General features: G+C 35.4%; 4 protein-coding genes across 7 annotated transcripts; 3 read left to right on the top strand and 1 right to left on the bottom strand.

Annotated features, from left to right (window-relative positions):
* Positions 1-258: 258 nt before the first annotated feature.
* On the top strand, positions 259-5,480 carry LOC112488859 (probable galactinol--sucrose galactosyltransferase 2). The gene is given in 9 exon segments (XM_060814629.1): positions 259-379; positions 2,500-3,397; positions 3,481-3,707; positions 3,709-3,813; positions 3,895-4,036; positions 4,151-4,218; positions 4,337-4,471; positions 4,552-4,860; positions 5,113-5,480. Coding segments are annotated over 8 exon segments (1,242 nt in total). The 5' UTR covers positions 259-379; positions 2,500-3,358; the 3' UTR covers positions 5,330-5,480.
* A 791-nt stretch (positions 5,481-6,271) lies between these two features.
* On the top strand, positions 6,272-10,462 carry LOC107418208 (probable galactinol--sucrose galactosyltransferase 2). The gene is made up of 14 exons (XM_048473865.2): positions 6,272-6,502; positions 6,683-6,954; positions 7,171-7,261; positions 7,389-7,437; positions 7,522-7,613; positions 7,737-7,844; positions 7,953-8,075; positions 8,182-8,592; positions 8,679-8,820; positions 9,026-9,093; positions 9,243-9,377; positions 9,505-9,731; positions 9,827-9,915; positions 10,007-10,462. Exons 1-14 carry the CDS (start codon positions 6,324-6,326, stop codon positions 10,289-10,291), a joined length of 2,271 nt encoding a protein of 756 aa, XP_048329822.2. The 5' UTR covers positions 6,272-6,323; the 3' UTR covers positions 10,292-10,462.
* A 927-nt stretch (positions 10,463-11,389) lies between these two features.
* Positions 11,390-14,180, top strand: LOC107418242 (28 kDa ribonucleoprotein, chloroplastic). The gene is made up of 4 exons (XM_016026926.4): positions 11,390-11,975; positions 12,127-12,228; positions 13,436-13,717; positions 13,883-14,180. The coding sequence occupies exons 1-4, from the start codon at positions 11,418-11,420 to the stop codon at positions 13,940-13,942; spliced, it is 1,002 nt and encodes a 333-aa protein (XP_015882412.3). The 5' UTR covers positions 11,390-11,417; the 3' UTR covers positions 13,943-14,180.
* Positions 14,181-14,333: 153 nt separating this feature from the next.
* Positions 14,334-18,056, bottom strand: LOC107418240 (protein-L-isoaspartate O-methyltransferase 1). 4 transcript variants are annotated; one of them, XM_048473429.2, is made up of 5 exons: positions 17,739-18,056; positions 16,194-16,370; positions 15,630-15,900; positions 15,223-15,387; positions 14,334-14,754 (listed from the first exon to the last, which is right to left on the bottom strand). In XM_048473429.2, the coding sequence occupies exons 1-5, from the start codon at positions 18,003-18,005 to the stop codon at positions 14,504-14,506; spliced, it is 1,131 nt and encodes a 376-aa protein (XP_048329386.1). In that variant the 5' UTR covers positions 18,006-18,056; the 3' UTR covers positions 14,334-14,503. The 4 variants fall into 4 exon arrangements, with proteins under 4 accessions (XP_048329386.1, XP_048329390.1, XP_048329388.1 ...); XM_048473433.2 differs by lacking the exon at positions 16,194-16,370 and adding an exon at positions 15,998-16,133 and having other exon boundaries at positions 17,739-17,901; XM_048473431.2 differs by lacking the exon at positions 16,194-16,370 and having other exon boundaries at positions 17,739-18,054.
* Between the last annotated feature and the right edge of the window lie 782 nt (positions 18,057-18,838).

Here is an 18,838-nt window from a genome sequence, read left to right as displayed (position 1 = left end):
TGTATAACCCAGCCTTTTTGTGTAGCAAGAGCTAGTAGCATCCTTATGGTGTCCAACCTGGCAACTGGGGCAAAAGTTTCAGAGAAATCTACCCCAAACATTTGGGCATAGCCCTTGATAACAAGCCTTGCCTTATGTTTGTTCACAGAACCATTAGGATTGAGCTTGGTCCTGTAAACCCACTTGACTCGTATAGCTTTCTTGTGTTTAGGTCTGTCCACCAACTCCCATGTCTGGTTCTTTTCTATCATCTTGATCTCCTTCTCCATTACCGCTATCCATTTCTGATCAATTGCAGCTTCTTCATATCCTGCAGGCTCCATTACAGCAACATTACACCTTTGATAAATGTTAGAGAGTGACCTGGTTCCTTTTACAGGTTCTTCATCTACATCATTATTCTCCTCTTGAATTTGAAACTTCTTGTCATTCTCCCAACTTCATTTGTCTAACTCAAGAAATTGGACATCTCTGCTAACAATTATTTTGTTGCTTTGTGGTAAGTAGTTTCTGTAGGCCTTTGAAACTGAGCTATAGCCTACAAAGATCCCGGGTTTTGCTTTCTTGTCCAGTTTGTCTCTCTTAATCTGAGGAATGTAAGAAAAACACAAGCAACCAAATGTCTTCAGATTAAACAATTTCAGTTTGTAGTCATACCATGCTTCAAATGAAGTCCTTTTTGGCAAAGCTTTTGTTGGTAGCCTATTTAGCAAAAAAATTGATGTGTTTGCAGCCTCAGCCCATAATTTCTTTGGCAATCCTTTGTCATGAAGCAAACACCTAGTCATTTCCATAATTCTCCTGTTTTTCCTTTCCACAACACCATTCTGCTAAGGAGTATAAGGTGCAGTCAATTGGTGTTCAATGCCTGCATCTTGACAAAACTTGTTAAATTTTTCATAGGTATATTCAGTTCCATAATCAGACCTGATCACCTACATTTGTATCCACTTCGAGTTTCCACCCAAGTTTTAAACTTCCTAAAGATGCCAGCAACCTCAGATTTAAGCTTCATAAAATAAATGCAACAAATTCTTCTGTGATCATCAATGAAATATAATACTTACTGCCATTTAATGATGGTGTTTTTATGGGTCCTCCCACATCTATGTGTATTAACTGTAGCTTTTGTATAACTTTCCAGACCTTGTTTTGTGGAAAAGGAAGCCTTGTCTGCTTCCCATACTGACATGCAGCACATGTAGGAAGCTCCTCCTCTAATTCAAGCAGACCTTCTACAAGATTGTTCTTCTTCATGAAACATAGAGCAGCAAAATGAAAATGTCCCAATCTCTTGTACCAAAGCATTTCATTGCTATCTTCTTTGTGTATAGCAGCCTGCTCCACTTTTATCAAATCTAAAGCAAAGCTTTTGCCTTTCATTTGAACTCTGAATACCTCACCACCGTTAGAATCTTTAATCATGCAGTTTTTGTCTTCAAATAGCACCTTATAGCCTTTTTCCAGCAACTGAGCAACACTCAAAAGGTTTTGATTAATTTCAGGAACATATAAAACATCACGAATTAATTTCAAACCCTGTGTGACCTTCAATTGCTACTGTTCCTTTTCCTTTTACTGCAATATATGCTCCATTTCCAATTCTGACTTTAGGGATAGCAGTTTTGTTAAGCTCTCTGAAAAGCTCTCGATCATAAGTCATATGGTTTGTACAACCACTATCTATAAGTCAGCTTTCTGTGGAGTTATTAGTAGCAAAGCATGATACCATGAACAACTCCTCCTCTTGAGGTTGATTCTCAGCAGCCTTGGCTTCTCCTTGTTGCTGTTGAGACTTGCATAATTTTTTCACATGCCCTAACTGACCACATTTGTGACATCTCGCATCTGGCCTCCACCAACACTTTTTTGCTGGATGATTGGTTTTTTTGCAGTAAGGACAGGATTGAGTGTTGTTACTTTACCTGTTGTTGTTTTCAAAATCTCTGGGTTTGTTGTTGTTATTCTGTTTTGTTTTCTTGTTCTTATCACCATTGTTGTACTGTGATTTGGCTTGAAAAGCACCCTCCACAAATCCTTCTTGCCTCATAAGCCTCCTTTGTTCCTAGGCTTGCAGTGCGTTCAACAATTCTGCCAAGGTGATGCTTGAAAGATCTTTTGAGTCTTCCAAAGATGAAATGAGCCTCAAATTTTTCAGGAATTGTGACTAGGATCTTTTGAACTATTCTAGAATCAGAAAAATCAGTACCTAGAAGTCTTACTTTGTTGGCAATGCTTAGAAGTCTGTCAGAATATTCCTTGATTGTTTCTGATGCTCTCATCTTTTGCACCTCGAATTCTAGGATTAGATTCAGCACTTGCATCCCTCTGACCCTTTCATTTCCTTCATATTCTTGCTTCAAGAAGTCCCAAATTTCCTTTGCTATTTTCAGTGTCATTATTCTGGTAAAAATGGTTGGTGAGACAGCTGTAAATAAACTTGCTCTTGCTTTTGATTTCTTTGCTTCCTCTCCTTCTGAGTTCTGATTTGTGTAACAGTTGGATTGTTTGGTAGGGGTGGAACTTCATATACTTGTTCAACAGCTTCCCACAGATCATTTGCATCAAGATAAGCTTCCATTCTAACAGTCCACATTTGATAATTTGTCCATCAAAGATTGGAGGTGCAATTGCAGTGAATGAGACTTATGAATCCATTAGGAATAGGTTGTAGGTTTTTATATTTGTGCAGGGATAGATGATAAGTTTTTAGGAATTGTGTCTGGGTTCACTCAATCTCACAGGTCCCTCAAGAAACAACTCTGATACCAATCTGTTAGATATTAAAATAACAAGAACAAGATAATTTGAGGCTTTTGGTCATATTTTTTTTATTGAATAAAAAAGCATCTATTTATACAGCATAATGGAAACTAAATTGCAGAAAAATCTGCTACATATAAGGCATATCTGTTAAGTACCAAAAAATAGCATGAACAAAAGGTCATAGTCAGTTTGACTATTTTATTGCCTAAAGAATAGCCCAAATCAAAACTGATTCCTACATTCTGTTAGCTGCTTCAGAGTCATGCCAGTCAACAATCTTACAAGCATACATGTTTAAGCATCAAGATAAGACTACATCCATTAAACTTGCATGTGATTTTCAACATATTGAACATATATAACATTTAGTTACCAAAATTTTGTGACCAAATGTAACACTAAGACAGCAACATTTAAGTTACAAAACAGAAAAAAGCGGTAGCAGAAAGTCTTAATTCTTTTTATAGTGTGCATCAAAACGTTGACTTCTTTACTTTCTCTTAATTAGGTATAGTGGCAGATTAGTAAGTTTTCAGGAGAACTATAAGTTCAAGAATTTTTCCTCAGAATCATCATCCTGCAACAATCTTAAATGTTTCATCAAAAACATAAAAGAGAAATACGGATTAAGGTAAAAGCTTTTGATCTAGGCACTTCTTTTTCACTTATCAGTCAGGATTTTTACCATAAGAGAACCGAAAAGAATGCATGCAGATTGAATATACGCATGGCACACTTCAGTTGGTTACTGGGGAGGAGTACTTCCTACATCCGAAGTTTGGTAATCCCTCCCATTTCTGCGATGCCATGGAGAAATATGGAGTTGGGTTAGTTGACCCCAAAATGATTGGTCATTTCTATGATGATCTGCACAGCTACCTTGCAAGTTGCGGTGTGGATGGAGTTTGGGTGGATGTTCAAAATGTATTGGAAACCTTGGGTATTGACCGAGAAATACCAGAAAGCCCTTGACGAATCTGTCATGAAGAACTTCAAAGCCAGTAACATAATTTCCTGCATGTGTCTAAACACAGAGTTCATCTACAGGTTAAGTTTCTCAACTATATGTTGTATGCAGATTTAGATCCATATTTGATTCTTTAAAGAGTTGGGAGATTGGTTTTTCAGCTCAATGATGAGTGGAGTTGCTAGAATATCAGAGGATTACTTGCCCAATGAACCAACATTTCAAGCTCTACATGTTGCTACAGTTGCATTTAACAGCCTCCTTTTGGGGGAAATTGTTGTTCCAGATAGGGATGTGTTCTTTGTAAGTAACAAAACCTCTACCTAATCATTTAATATTCCATCCCATTCCCATATTGCCAATTAATATAAGTTTCTAAATTTAGTTGGCTTTTCTTCATATATTTTTTCATTTCAGACTGATCATTACACAGCTGATTTCCATGGTGCAGCAAGGGCATTGGGTGGATGTGCAGTTTATGTGAGGTCAGTCAATCAATGTATAGCTAATAAACTAATTTAGATGCCATAAGACATACTGAATAAGACTTAATAGTTTTATTTTTCTCTCCCTCTGCCTTTACCACTCTGTTTTTCCTTGCAGTGACAAGTTGGGAAAACATAATTTCAATGTCTTAAAAAAGTTGGTACTACCAGATGGCTCTATCTTAAGGGCTAGACATGCCGGTCGACCTACACGAGACTGTTTAGTCACTGATCCAGTTGCAGATGCGAAGGGGTAAAAATCTTGTTTTCAACATGCATACAAAATATAAACCTTTCCCACTTTCCTCATGACCATCTATGTTCTAAATGCAGTTTATTGAATATTTGGAACATGAACAAGTTAACAGGAGTTGTTGGTATTTTCAATTGCCAAAGAGCAGGAAAATGGCCACCAACACCTGGTGCTCAATATTTACAACCTGATCCAGGATCTCCACCATTTATCATACCGGGTTGTATTAGCCCTCTCGATGTTGACTTGCTTGAGGAGGTTGTAGACGAAAGTTGTAATGATATTGTGCAATTTATTGATTCAATTCAGGTCTCAGTAATTTGCCTTGTCAATATGGTGTTTCTGCTGACAGAGAAGAGTATTTCTTCTTCTCAAGGCCAAAAATCAAGGTTTTTTTTTTTTTTTTTTTTTGGGTCAGGATCTCTTTTATGAAAGCCAATAGAAGCAAGTGTCCTTGGGGATTCTACAATGTGAAATCTTCACAATTTCTCCAATATATATATATATATATATATTTTTTTTTTTTTTTCCTTTTGTGTTGGGACTCTTACAAAAGTGCTACTGAATCTTATCATTAGTTGAAAGAAGGTTTTTCGTGAAAATCTTCGATTTGGTCCAATTGGGTTGCTTGACATGTACAGTTCTGGTGGAGCAATCAAGTCTCTACACTGTAGAAATGACAAGGTAATGGTCCAAGTTCGAGGATGTGGACGTTTTGGAGCTTATTCCAATAAAAAACCAAGATCTTGTGCAGTGGACAGGAAGGAGGAGGTCTTCATCTACAATGGAGAAAATGGGCTGTTGACATGTACGCTTTTAGGAGATTACAATTTCAGAAATATTGAGATTTTCTACTGATAATTTATGTGCTACAAATTCAAAGCGAACCTAATGAGTCGTAATCAAATAGTTGTATATATGGGTTGGATAGAGATATATTTGAATGATAATCGAACAGTAGTATATATGGGTTGGATAGAGATATATTTGAATGAGTTGTTCTGTATCATCAACTTTGGTTTCATCTCTATAAGTAAACTTCAACCAATTTTTTTTTTTTTTTTTGGGCAGAAATTTTAACAATAACATTACATTAACCCACCAACTTTGTAATATTCTAATCTAAAAAAAAAAATTGCTTAGAGGCACACATATATGGTACAAATATAACTAAATGGTGGTCTGAGAACACAATTCAAGTTTTTTGATCCTTATGAAAGCAGAATCAACTTTAAAACAAGCAAACAGTGCCAAGAAAATGGCATGTGTCATTATTTCTCATCCAAAACTAACCAAATTATTATTATTATTACTCATTCATGTCATAACGAGTTGATTGTATTTCACCCAAGTAGATTCTTAGACTCAAAAAGTTTATAGTCTATAGATAACATAAAGTATGTTGATTCTTAAAAAAAATTAAAGAGGTTCATAAAAACTTTATTACAACATTATATAAAACAGTGTGATCAGAGAGCAGAGAAAAACACATGTAATAGAGACAAACCCAACAGGAAATGTATAGTTTCAATATGCTAGGAGGAGGGTCCTCAAAGAGCAGCCACTTGTATATTTCATGGACACGTCCCTCATACTTGCCACCTTCACTGTGAAATCAAGACAAATAACATAGCCAAATTTCCAATGCAAAATATTAAAAAATAAAATAAAAATAGTTTGTCTCGTTGATCGGCGCCTTGAGGTGGGAAATTGATCGGTGGTCAATATTCAATGACCATCATCATCATCATCATCATCATTTTAGTACCCTATAAATTGAAATGCACTTGGGTGTTTATTGAATCATTCAAAAAAGTAAATAAAGAAACCCAGTTGGAGTTGTATATAACAGATGACAATTTCTACAACTCCAAGCGTCGGAAATGGCAGCTTGATGATCCGTGGCAAGGCTGTTCTTACTGGCGTTCCGGATAATGTCATTGTTACCCCTGCAGGCTCTGAAGCGGCTTTCATTGGAGCAAGTTCAGAAAATTCAAGCTCTTGTCATGTTTTCTCTCTTCGAATTCTTCAGTACCACTCTACAATCTACATGTTTTCTTGCTTTTTCTAGTCATGAATTAACTGTTTGATTTCAATACCCTTTAAAGAAAACCCAGTTGAAAACAATATGGCTTCAGTAAATTCCAAAAACATGTTGATAAATTTTCTTAATTTGATCATTCAGTATTATTGTGTGAAATGAAACTGCAGGGGATACAGGTTTACTTGCCTCTTCAGATTCAAACTATGGTGGATGATACCATGTTTTGGAGAATTAGGGGGTCAAGTTCCAGCAGAAACTCAAATGCTTCTGTTGGAAGTAAGAGACAAGTCCAGTGTCCATGAAGAAATCACTAGTAATACTGAGCCAAATGGTGGTGGAGAAACTTTTTACGTTCTTCTACTGCCCATTTTGGATGGACAGTTCAGGGCCTCTTTGCAAGGAACAGTTACAAATGAGCTCGAGCTCAATGTTGAAAGTGGTTAGTGTTTTATTTTATTTTTTTTTTCCAGTTTTCTTGATTTTGTTATATGGAGAACGGAGATGCGCATTCTCTCTCTCTCTCTCTCTCTCTCTATATATATATATATATATATATATATATGTATATATATATATATTTTTATATATATATGATTTTGCTTTTTAATCGCTTGATCTGGGTCTGAACTATGTGGACTGTTGGTTTCATCATTAGGTGATCCAAATGTGGAAACTTCCCTGGTGATGGAAACAGTTTTCATGAATTCAGGAGGCAACCCATATAACGTCCTCAAGGATTCTATCAAGTACGTATATACATATATAAATAAATATATTATATATGTATGTATGTATAGTATGAATTAATCCCTGTGCAATTTTATGATGACAACTATTATATTAATCCTGTTTTTCTGCTGTTACCCAATGCAGGATGTTAGCAAATATAAAAGGTACATTCAATCACATAGAGAACAAAAAGGTTAGGAAAACCAGGAGCATCCTGTACAATTATTTTAGTATCAAGAACATATAGTAATTAGTTAATGGAGTTTTACATTGAAAGGTCCCAGAACACGTTGATTGGTTTGGATGGAGCACCTGGGATGCATTTTATACCCGAGTCACACCAGAAGGAATTGAAGAGGGTCTTAAAAGGTATGGTAAAAAAACACTAACTAACTTGTCAACTGCATTGATTCTTTAGATTAATATATATGTTTGGAAGCAACACATATTAATCCGTAATAAAATGAAGAAAATATTCCTTTTTCTATGAAGTTATGCAGATGGAGGATTTGCTCCAAAATTTCTGATCATCGATGATGGATGGCAAAATACAATAGAAGAACTGTATGAAGATGATGAAGAAATTCCTGTTAAACACACGTGAGACTACACATACATATAAGAGTTTACATTATTTATTTATTTATTTATTTTTTTTGGATCTTGCATAGTATTTTGTAACATTTTTACTTGCTTCTTATTATAAAGGTTTGTTGGAAGATTAGTGAGTCTGGATGAGAACAGAAAGTTTAAGAACTTTTACTCATTACAAACTATCTGCACCAATCTGCAACAGTTCATCAAAATCCTAAAAGAAAAATATGCAGTAAGGTTAAGTTTCCTTTTAATCTATATACTTTTTCACACATCAAGTTAATTAGCTCTCTGGTTCCATGACAAACTGAAAGACAGAACTAATAAAACACCATGCATACAGAATGATATATACATGGCACGCTTTAGTTGGTTATTGGGGAGGAGTACTTCCCAGATCCAAAGTGATGAGAAAATACAACCCCAGACTCGAGTTTCCAATGCCTTCCCGTAGTAATGTTTCCCATGTTATCTGTGACACCCTTGTGAATGTGGGGAAATATGGAGTTGGCTTGATCGACCCTTCGAAGATTCTTAGTTTCTATGACGATTTGCATAGCTACCTTGCTAGCTGTGGAGTAGATGGAGTGAAAGTGGATGTTCAGAATATTGTGGAAATGTTGGGTTCTGGTTATGGGGGCAGAGTTGAATTCAGTAGACAATACCAGCAAGCACTTGAGGAATCTGTCGATAAGAACTTCAAAGCCAATAACCTCATTTCCTGCATGAGTCTAAACACAGAGTATATCTACAGGTTTGGTGATGCAATCTTCTTCTTCTTCTTACACATAAAAATCTAAACTGCATATAAGATTTTTGATGAGTTGTGATTGATTTCAGCTCAAAGGTGGGTGCAGTTGCTAGAGTATCAGAGGATTTCATGCCAAATGAGCCAACATTTCAAACTCTTCATGTTGCTGCAGTTGCTTTCAACAGTCTCCTTCTGGGGGAGATTGTTGTGCCAGATTGGGACCAGTTTTATGTAAGCAGATTTCAACTTCATGTCTTTTAGAATAGTTGCTGAAGAGGAAAAAAGAAAATAATCAAAGACATTGTACTTACATTGTTAACTAGTTATCTTTTTTCTAGCCCCTTGAATCTTTTTTTTGAAGCAGAAAATGATATATTCAAACAATTTCATAAGTTATGAATATGGCTTTTTAATTGGCTTTCTTGATTTATTTCAGAGTGATCATTACACAGCTTATTTCCATGGTGCAGCAAGGGCATTGGGAGGATGCTCAATATATGTGAGGTTTGTCAAAATTTCTAGTAACCAAACATTTCATTTTTCAGTAAGATCTCCATTTTATAAGATCAAATCAAATGTTTGAAATGTTTTTCTGCGTGTTTCCCACATATCCTCACCCTCTAAACCTCTGTTTTTTCGTAACATACTTACAGTGACAGGCCAGGAAAACATGATTTCGAAGTCATCAAAAAGTTGGTACTGCCTGATGGCTCTATTCTAAGAGCTAGAAAAGCCGGTCGACCTACTAGGGATTGTTTATTCTCAGACCCTGTCATAGATGGGAAGAGGTAATATATTTATGGTCACCCTTGATCAGACTAATAATCTGGTTTAGAAAGATCAGAAACAGGTTTAATAAATTCATTTTTTCCCCTTTTTTTTCATGACCAAATGAACCATATATCATATATGCAGTCTATTGAAGATTTGGAATGTGAACAACTTAACTGGAATCATTGGCATTTTCAATTGCCAAAGAGCAGGGAAATGGCCACCAACACCAGGTGCTCAATATGAATCACCTCAAGGATCTGCAGATGTTCTTCTGTCTAGCCGTGTCAGTCCTTCAGATGTTGATTCACTTGAAGAGATTGCTGATGAACATTGGAATGGAGATTGTGCACTTTATTCTTTTGGTTCAGGTCTCAAATACGTTTTTACCTTTTTCTCAATATCTTGTTTCTGCTTACAAAAACAAAACACTAGTTTTCTGACACCCAATATTCATGTTTTTCAGGATCTCTATCAAAGATGCCAAGGAAAGGAAGTTTTGAAGTGTCCTTGGGAACCCTAAAATGTGAAATCTACACAGTCTCTCCTATCAGGGTCAGTCACAGTTTTGTTGATTTTCTAACTCTGTGTTGTGTCTCTTACAAAGGTAGTAGTCTCTAAAAGATGATTATTTGATGATGAACAGGTTTTTGGTGACAATATTCAATTTGCTCCACTTGGGTTGGTGGACATGTTCAACTCAGGAGGAGCAATAAAATCTCTAGACTGCAAAAAAGATTCATCTGGTTTGATGATGGCAAAGATTCAAGTTCGAGGATGTGGTCGTTTTGGAGCGTATTCCCACAGAAAACCAAGGTCCTGTGCAGTGGATAAAAAAGAGAAGCAATTCATCTACGATGCAAAAGAGGGTTTATTGACTTTTAAACTTGATGGAGATTGCAATTATAAAGAAATCCAAATTGTCTACTGATAATGTTTATGTGGTACAAACCCAAAGTGGTCTATGTTATGAAAAATTTGGAATTATGATAACTTGAACAAGTTAATGTGTTCATCGTGATATCACGAACATCAAGTCGTGTAAATATTTATAACCTTTGTTTCAATTCCACATGGTTGAGGATGTCTCTCTTTCCTATTATATCCAAGTTAGTACAAAATTTGAGCTTTTTATATTTTTGAAATCAAAAGAAATTTGAGCTTTTTATATTTTTGAAATCAAAAGACTTCTAATATGAAATTATGAATTCTATCTTGAAACTCTCTTTCACAGGAGATGGATAAAGGAATGTAAATTGAATGAAGTCTTAAAATATTATTCAATGTTATTTATTAGAAGGGAAAAAAAAGAGAATTTAACTTAAAAATGAGCAATTTGATACATATTACAAACCAAGAATTCAATGTGTATCGTTTGCTCCAAATCTTCAACTTGTATAACTTGACATTTATTTACATAATCCTAACTATGGACTTCTAAATTGACACCCCAAAAAAACAAAAAAAAAAGTTATATTTCATGAAAAGTTAATGGTATATATATATATGTATAAAAGCTTAGCCTTTGTGCTTTATATTGCTTTTTAAATTAGGTATTACAAATTGAAAAAAATCCTTTAATTTTATTTTTTTTTAACAAATTTAAATATATTTAATCAAAATTATATAATAAATACATTGATAAAAATTTCGACTTTTGATTAAGAAAGATTCAAATTTCACCATCAATTATACTAGAATCCCAATATTTTTTTGCTTAAACATACATTGATGTGTATGGATTCATCACTCCACGCTGCAGAGGTATGCCAAACCACTATAAACCTTTTTACTTACCCCCCAAAAAAAAAAAAAAAAAAACCTTATCAAATCCTAAAATCTTGACCTTGACAAACTTTCACTAGTAGGACCTGGGCCGGGTCAATGGGCCCATAAAGAAAAGACAATGGAAATCTAGGTGGCCCATAATTTTGTTGTACGGTCTCTGATTTTCTCGCCCTCTCTATAAACCCCTTTTCTTCATCATCGTCTACCTCCTTATCCTCTTCTTTTTCCTCTAAAACCCTGCTCTCTCTTCTCTCTTCCTGGCCATAGAAATGACTTCTGCAACAACACCTATTATGAGGACCTTGTCCATGGGGGACTCATGCTTATCCTCTCTCCCATCCTTCTTTATTACCAAAACTAGTAACCCATTTCTTTCAGTGTCTTCCAAACCCATCAAGCTCCATTTCTCATGCTCTCACTCTTCTGCACTCTTTTCACCCCTTCACTTTCTGAGAAAGAGAACCCATTCTTCTTCTATTGTCTCCTTTGTAGCCCAGACGTCAGACTGGGCTCAACAAGAAGAAGACAGCACAGCTACCCTTGAACAAGAAGAGCGAACCACATGGGAAAATCAAGAACTGGGTGAGACTGGAGGAAGTATTTCGGATTGGGATACCGAAGAAGGCGAAGACGCAGCCGTCGGGGCCGGTGAGAGTGAAGGAGAGAGTGGTGACGGTGGGATTTTTAACGACGGAGGAGGTGAGGAGGAAGAGGTTTATGAACCGCCAGAGGATGCTAAGATTTTTGTTGGGAATTTGCCTTATGATGTTGATAGTGAAAAATTGGCTATGTTATTCGAGAAAGCCGGAATTGTGGAGATTGCTGAGGTGAATTTTGATTGTATTTATGTTTGAAGTTTTGAATTTTTGGGTTCCAAATGACTTTGGGTATAGTGAGTGTTTGATATGTGGGTGAGTTATCTTCTTCTTTGTTTTTTGGTTTCTGTTTTTCTTTCTTATTTGGTTGTTATGGTTGTAGGTTATTTACAATAGGGAAACTGATCGTAGTCGAGGATTTGGTTTCGTGACTATGAGTACTGTTGAAGAATCTGATAAGGCTGTGGAGATGTTCAACCGTTATGTAAGTTTTTTTTTCCCCACCCTTTAAAGATATTATTATTATTATTATTATTATTATTTTCCTTTTGTAGTCTTTATAGTATGTAGCTAGCTTAGACTGACAAAAAGATGAAGCAATATTTCGAAAATACTTTAGATTGTAAATAGAAGAAATTGAAACTGAAATTGAACAGAAAGGAATAAATGCATATAAGTGGAGAGGATGAACAACGTGGCACATGCTTGAGGAGGTCAAATGGTCATCTATGAAGTTATATTTCTGTACTGGGTATTAGAAACTTGGGTGTTAATATTAGCAGATTCTTTGAAATCATACAACTCTGATGTATCATTTTTCGTCCTTGTGATGGAAAGCCTTCATAGGTATAAACTTGTTATTAGTTGACATCTGATCTGCATGCAGTTTGAGTGCTGAGGAATTTGGATATCAGATGTAAAAGAAGGTAATCCTAACAAGCAATTGGCAAGTGATGAAAACTTGTAACTAAAAATGTTGGCAAGTGATGAAAACTTGTAACTAGTATGGGTTAACATTTTTAAAGGCACTTCATTTACCCATATATGTAGTTTACGGATTTCATTACTTCTAGCAGACAGACATCATTTAAGGTTTAACTATGAAATTGGAGATGAGGATACATGATTTATATGCAGCTGAACCATGGTAACCAGTATTTTGAATGACAAGAGAATGTGTTTTTATTATTTAGAAAGGGATTGTATGATCTTAATTAGCAGTTCTCTTCGCAATGACAAAGATTCTAAGGGGGGTTACTTTGCTGGAGGTGACTATTGGAAGCAGCTGAAACGTGTTTCTCAGTTTCAGTGTGAGGGCTGCAAATTCAAACCGATACTATGTTTGTTGCAGTGATAAGCCTTAAGGGAGTCACAGCTTCCTACTGGCTGCTAGGATAGCAATATCAATGTATTTGAAGATCCATAAATCTTATGGCAGTCAAAAGAAGGTTGTATCATTTTGTAAACTCAGAATATGAAGTTTAGTGATACCTCCTAAATAAGTCATAACTTGGGACTACAGTAATGAAACTATTGTTTTATTTTGTTTGCTTGTCATAATCCTAAAATTGTAAATGGTTGTTGTTGTTGTTGTTCTCTCTCTCTCTCTCTGTTCCTCTTCCCCGCCCCCCCCCCCCCCCCCCCTCTCTTTTTAAAGTATGTATTTAAATTATGTTTTCTACTTTGAATAGGAGTTAGATGGAAGGCTGTTGACTGTTAATAAGGCTGCTCCGAGAGGGACACGTGCAGAACGACCACCTCGTGTCTTTGAACCTGGTTTCAGAATCTATGTTGGCAACCTGCCATGGGATGTTGATAATGCCCAGCTGGAGCAGGTTTTCAGTGAACATGGTAAAGTAGTAGAGGCTCGGGTTGTTTTTGACAGGGAGACTGGCCGTTCACGTGGTTTTGGCTTCGTCACAATGTCCAGTGAAACTGAAATGAATGATGCCATTGCTGCTCTTAATGGGGAGGTATCAAAATAGTTTATTAAAGACTTTTGATGAGAATCATAAGATACACCATGAAACTGAGAAACATAATATTAGGAATCAAATTCTTAGGTTGATATAGTTTATCATTCAAATATAGCAGGAAAATGTTTGGAACCATCTAATTTGTGTCTTTTGGTCCTGCAGAGTCTCGATGGGAGGGCAATCAGAGTAAATGTTGCAGAGGAAAGACCAAGGCGCTTTTAACTGGAACTGGGATGAGTTCAAAGAAGTTGATTTTGCGTTTCATTTTCTTATGTCTGATGAATTTAATGTTTTACTTTTTTTTTTTTTTTTAAATTAAATTTTAAGTACGAAATGATATGTCAATTCGAATTCTGACTCGGGAATTTTCTGGGGCATCAGTGTGATATTGTTATTTATTGCGGCAAGAAGTGTCATTAGAATGAAATAGTTTTGTATTTAATGGGCATATAGCCTGAAATATCTGTCTTTTTCGTCTACGTTTTTTTAAAACCTTAAAGGGTCGTACATTACCAATTTGATCCACTGACAATGGCAATGTTGTAGCGCTACATCTTATTAGGTCATTGACCAGCCTGAAACATTCTCTGACATAAAAGAACTTGCAATGGTATTTTATGATGAAGAAACTTGCAACGATATTTGATAGGTTATGAAATTACTAATGTTATTCATTACTGTGAACAAAAACCATAACATCGCCTGTACAAAACTTGAAACTAAAACAGTAATAAATTCCACATTCTCCTAGTCTAACAACAAAGTGAGATGGATATCTCAGCCTCAGTAGTTTCGCAACTGGGCGTCCCGAGTAGTGAGAGGAACATATCGAACAGAAGTTTCACTCCTAACGCTAACAGAGCCATCCAAGTTCTTGTCCACCACCTTCAAATCTTGAAATATGTTACCCACTGGAATCACCATTCTGCCTCCAGGCTTCAGCTGATCGATAAGGGGTTGTGGGATTTCTGGAGCTGCTGCCCCAACATGAATAGCATCATAAGGTGCTAATTCTGGCCAACCTAGCCTGCCATCTGCCGCCATTCAATTACATTAACATAAGAGAAATTTCACATGGGCAATTAATGCACCAACGACATCACTGAAAAGGTCCGTCTAAAACTTTATTTGAATATATGCTCAAAGAGTAAGGAAGGAAAAAAAAAAAAAAAAAAAAAAAAAAAAAAAGGGAGGAGGGAATTTAGAATGTAGAGTGAGAAAAAGGAAAAGGGGCAATTCATCCAAACGTTTCCAACATGTGAAAACAATGCAAAGGAACAAGACTGAAAGTCGAAATTAATAAAGCCAAAGAATTAAACATAAAATAAAACTAATTAAGCATCAAAGAAAATTATATATCGTTCACTCTACCACTTGCATAGCTAGTACTGACCACTCGACCAGGTTATTGTACTGTTTTATGTTTAAAAAATCCAAAAACAAAATTGCAATAATATTTTTAATACCACAAAAAGAAAAATAGGGGTTTTCCAATTACATACCACCAACATGAACTTGGAGAGAACCCTCTTTCAATAATGATGCTGCCGCACTTTTTTCAATATTCTGGATTGATGAAGAAACCAACTCAGGAATGTGTTCCACACCAACTGCATGCCCTTGTGGTCCAACCATCAATGCAAAACATGCAGTTAAATATCCCGTCCCTACAAAAGATTTATGTAAGGGAATTCAGAATCTTCATGAACAAAGGAGGAAAAACTGCCCTAAGTTTATTTTTCTTCCATCTAATTATTGTATTATTACCATGAGTAGAACAAAATCAAACACCTCAAGAACCTGGCATAGTATGCCTCAAGAAAGTTTATGGGTAAATGTACAAACAAACACAAATGAGTCAATAACCAAACCTGTTTGTACCAGTGAACAGACAGCGCAAAAAACACACCTGAACCAATATCTAAAGCACGCATTCCAGGCTGCAAATTCTCCTCCAACAATTGAAGGCACGTTGCATGCATATGAGGTGCAGAAATAGTGGCATTATAACCTATAGACATGGGGCTGTCAAGATAGGGAGGGCTCCCATCAGGTACAAATAATGCCCTATCAACAGCTTCCATCACTTCAGCTACCTTTTTGGATGAAATCACTCCATAATGCTGCAAATGCTCCACCATTGCTTTGTTCTTATTTAAAGAATTTCCACTCCAGAACCGCTGCAAATTCATATAAAGCAACAAATTGGATTTGCTGATAAGATGGACAGAAAGCCAAGTAATATAATCACGTATACAAAACGAAGACAATACCCACAAAGAAAGAGGAACAGAAGAGGAAAGAACAAGACTCTTCAACTTTACAACACGCTGAAGAAAGCAAATTGCAGTGGCTATGATTAGCACTGCTATTTATCCCAAAAATGGTCAAAACTCTTTCAAGACCAGGAAAACTGCAGACAAATTCATAAATCTTAGTGGAAACTTGAACTCAATTTTATCAAAGTAAATACCTCATTGAATTGCTTAGCCTCAACACAAGGGGCAGCTATGGGCAGAGTTTGTCCCTCCAAAGCCATTAGACAAGTATTCGGTCTCAAAGTGAAAGTATCGTTAACATGGGTTCGTTCAGCCCCACTAATAATTGGCAATATAAAATAGAACGTCCAAACTACTCCATACAACATTACCTGGAAATTACAGGCACAAAACAGTCCATACAGAACTGAATACACCAACTACTCATGCTAGTAATATATATTTGTACCGCAAGAACTAGAACCAATTATAAACAACTACTATAAGGTCCTAATCCTTCTTTTCGGGATGATAGGCACAGGCATAGGGTCATATCACAACAAACTTCATTACCTAGGGTATGATCGTGTCACACTCCTGTCCTATGAGAAGTGGTAAAGGTTCACACTCTTTGATTATGCAGCTTGACTATCCAATCACTTAAGGTCTCCATTTTTAACAAATTTGCTAAAAATTTCCATTACTAAATATCCCTTGTTGCTATTCACAAAAAAATAAAAAAAAGATATCCTTCGTTACCACTGGAAACTAGCAAATAAATATTACTCCTAAACATACTAAGGGGAGTATATTCAATCTAGAATTTGAAAAATTTTAAAAATCTTTAAAAATTTACAAATCTAATGATATTTAATTCAAATTTGGATGGAATTTATAAAAGTTCATTAAAATCCAAATGTATTTAGTTAGAACTTTGTAGAATTCTTTGAAAATCTGATGGTATTAAAAAAATCATTAATTTTAAAACTTTAAAAAATAATAAATTTTAATGGATTTGAAATTGTTTTAACAATTACATTACGAAGAAAATTATCAATATGAAATCCTGCCTTAAATCCATCCAAATATTTCGTTGTATTTTTATCAAATCCTTATAAACTCTATAAAATTCCATAACAATTCCTCAGATCCTTAAACATCTATAGCTCATTTTGAATTCATCAAATTCTAAATTGAATACACCCCTCTAAATAGTTCACACAGAAACACCTAGTAGCATTCCACGGCATGTTCTTCTTAAATTACTTCAAGAAAGCAGCACAACCTAATTACCTAAAAGATGGTATCTCATATCAACAATATCATCAAAACTATGCTTGTCCAACGATCGACAGACAACATCAACACCGATACAGAACATTCTAAGAACCCAAATATATATATATATATATATATATATATATATATATATATATTCAATATATATTTCTTGAAAAATCCCTTAGTAAGAACATGAATCAGACACCCAATTCACCAAAACCCACTATAAAAAAATGTAAAACGAAAAATGGTAAATAGTAATTCCTGATCAATCCTGTTGGTTTCGAAATTCAAATCGACAAAGTAACATCAAATCATAGGAAATATAGAAGTAATTTCAGAAACCCACTAAAAAATTTTAGAAACCCAACCAAAAACACTTTTTTTTTTCAATTCTCTTTATCCGAGTTTTCTCCGCAACCAAACGAAGGCAAGACAGTAAAGAAAAATACGAGAGAGTGTGGGAGGTAGAGGGTTACCTCCATCCTATAGAAGAGACAATTTCCCGTGAGGAAAGTGGGATTTTGAAACCGACGACGACAGAGGGAGAGAGTGATAAGCGGTTGAGGTAAAACGGTGCGTAGAGAGATAAGACGAAGGGGGTGAGGAGGTTGGTGTTGGTAATGGCGGTGGAAGAGAGTGAAGGTTAAGAAGCGCTTGAGAGCGTGCGCACGATAGCGGCAACCATACGCTAATGTTGTTGATGCCGTTGTTGTTGTTGTTGCTGCTGGGTGCAGAAGATGCATTTTCTCGGCCCTTCTTTATTTTTTTTTTTTTAATTTTCTTTTTATTTTTATTTTTTTATTTTTATTAGATTTTCATCTTCTCAAAAAAAAAACAAAAAAAACAAAAAACAAAAAAACAAAACAAAAACAAAAACAAAAAGCGCCAAAAAAAAAAAAAAAAAAAAAAACGTCAACCTTGTTCATACGGTGATGCGGTGCTCGGTTGTTTTTGTTCCTGGACCAGATTTATTGGGCTGGACTTGTTGGGCTTCTTGGACTGGATTTGTTAAGTTGGACTTTAGAGTATTTTGACTAGCAGTATCAAATTTATGGGCTAGATTTTCTGGGCTGGGTTTGTTGGATTTAGGTTCTAGGCTTTTTCAATAAATCTGATATTCTAGAATTGTTTTTATTTATTAATATTACCAGAAAGAGATTTTCAACCAGGTTGGTTTGAACTTTGAACCAACTAAAAGTTTACTTTCAATTTTACCATTAGATTATGTCTAAAAGTAGAAATTCAAGAATTATTGGTGGAAAAACTTATATCTAAAGAATATATAAATAATGTGGTGTGATGGACCGTTTATTATTTTGCATGATATATTTGTTTTTATTTTAATTTGATTTTGAATTTACGTTGAGGGAGGAAATTTCTGTGTACAAATTGCAAATTTTAAAGTATTTGGGTAGAGTTTGATTGGAGACTAGAATGGTAAATTTTGGGTCATTGTGGAAAAAGCTATATCTTGATAAAAGAAGGTTGAACTCCTTTTATTTTTTTTTTCAAGTCCTTACCAATTGTTAATTCAGCCCTGTAGAATACAAGCTGACTTTCTTCCCAACTGGCTTCT

Source organism: Ziziphus jujuba, chromosome 2 (assembly GCF_031755915.1).
Source record: "Ziziphus jujuba cultivar Dongzao chromosome 2, ASM3175591v1".
Lineage (NCBI taxonomy): Eukaryota > Viridiplantae > Streptophyta > Magnoliopsida > Rosales > Rhamnaceae > Ziziphus > Ziziphus jujuba.
The sequence above is the reverse complement of the archived record's forward strand: the minus strand, read 5'-3'. Positions and strand labels throughout refer to the sequence as shown.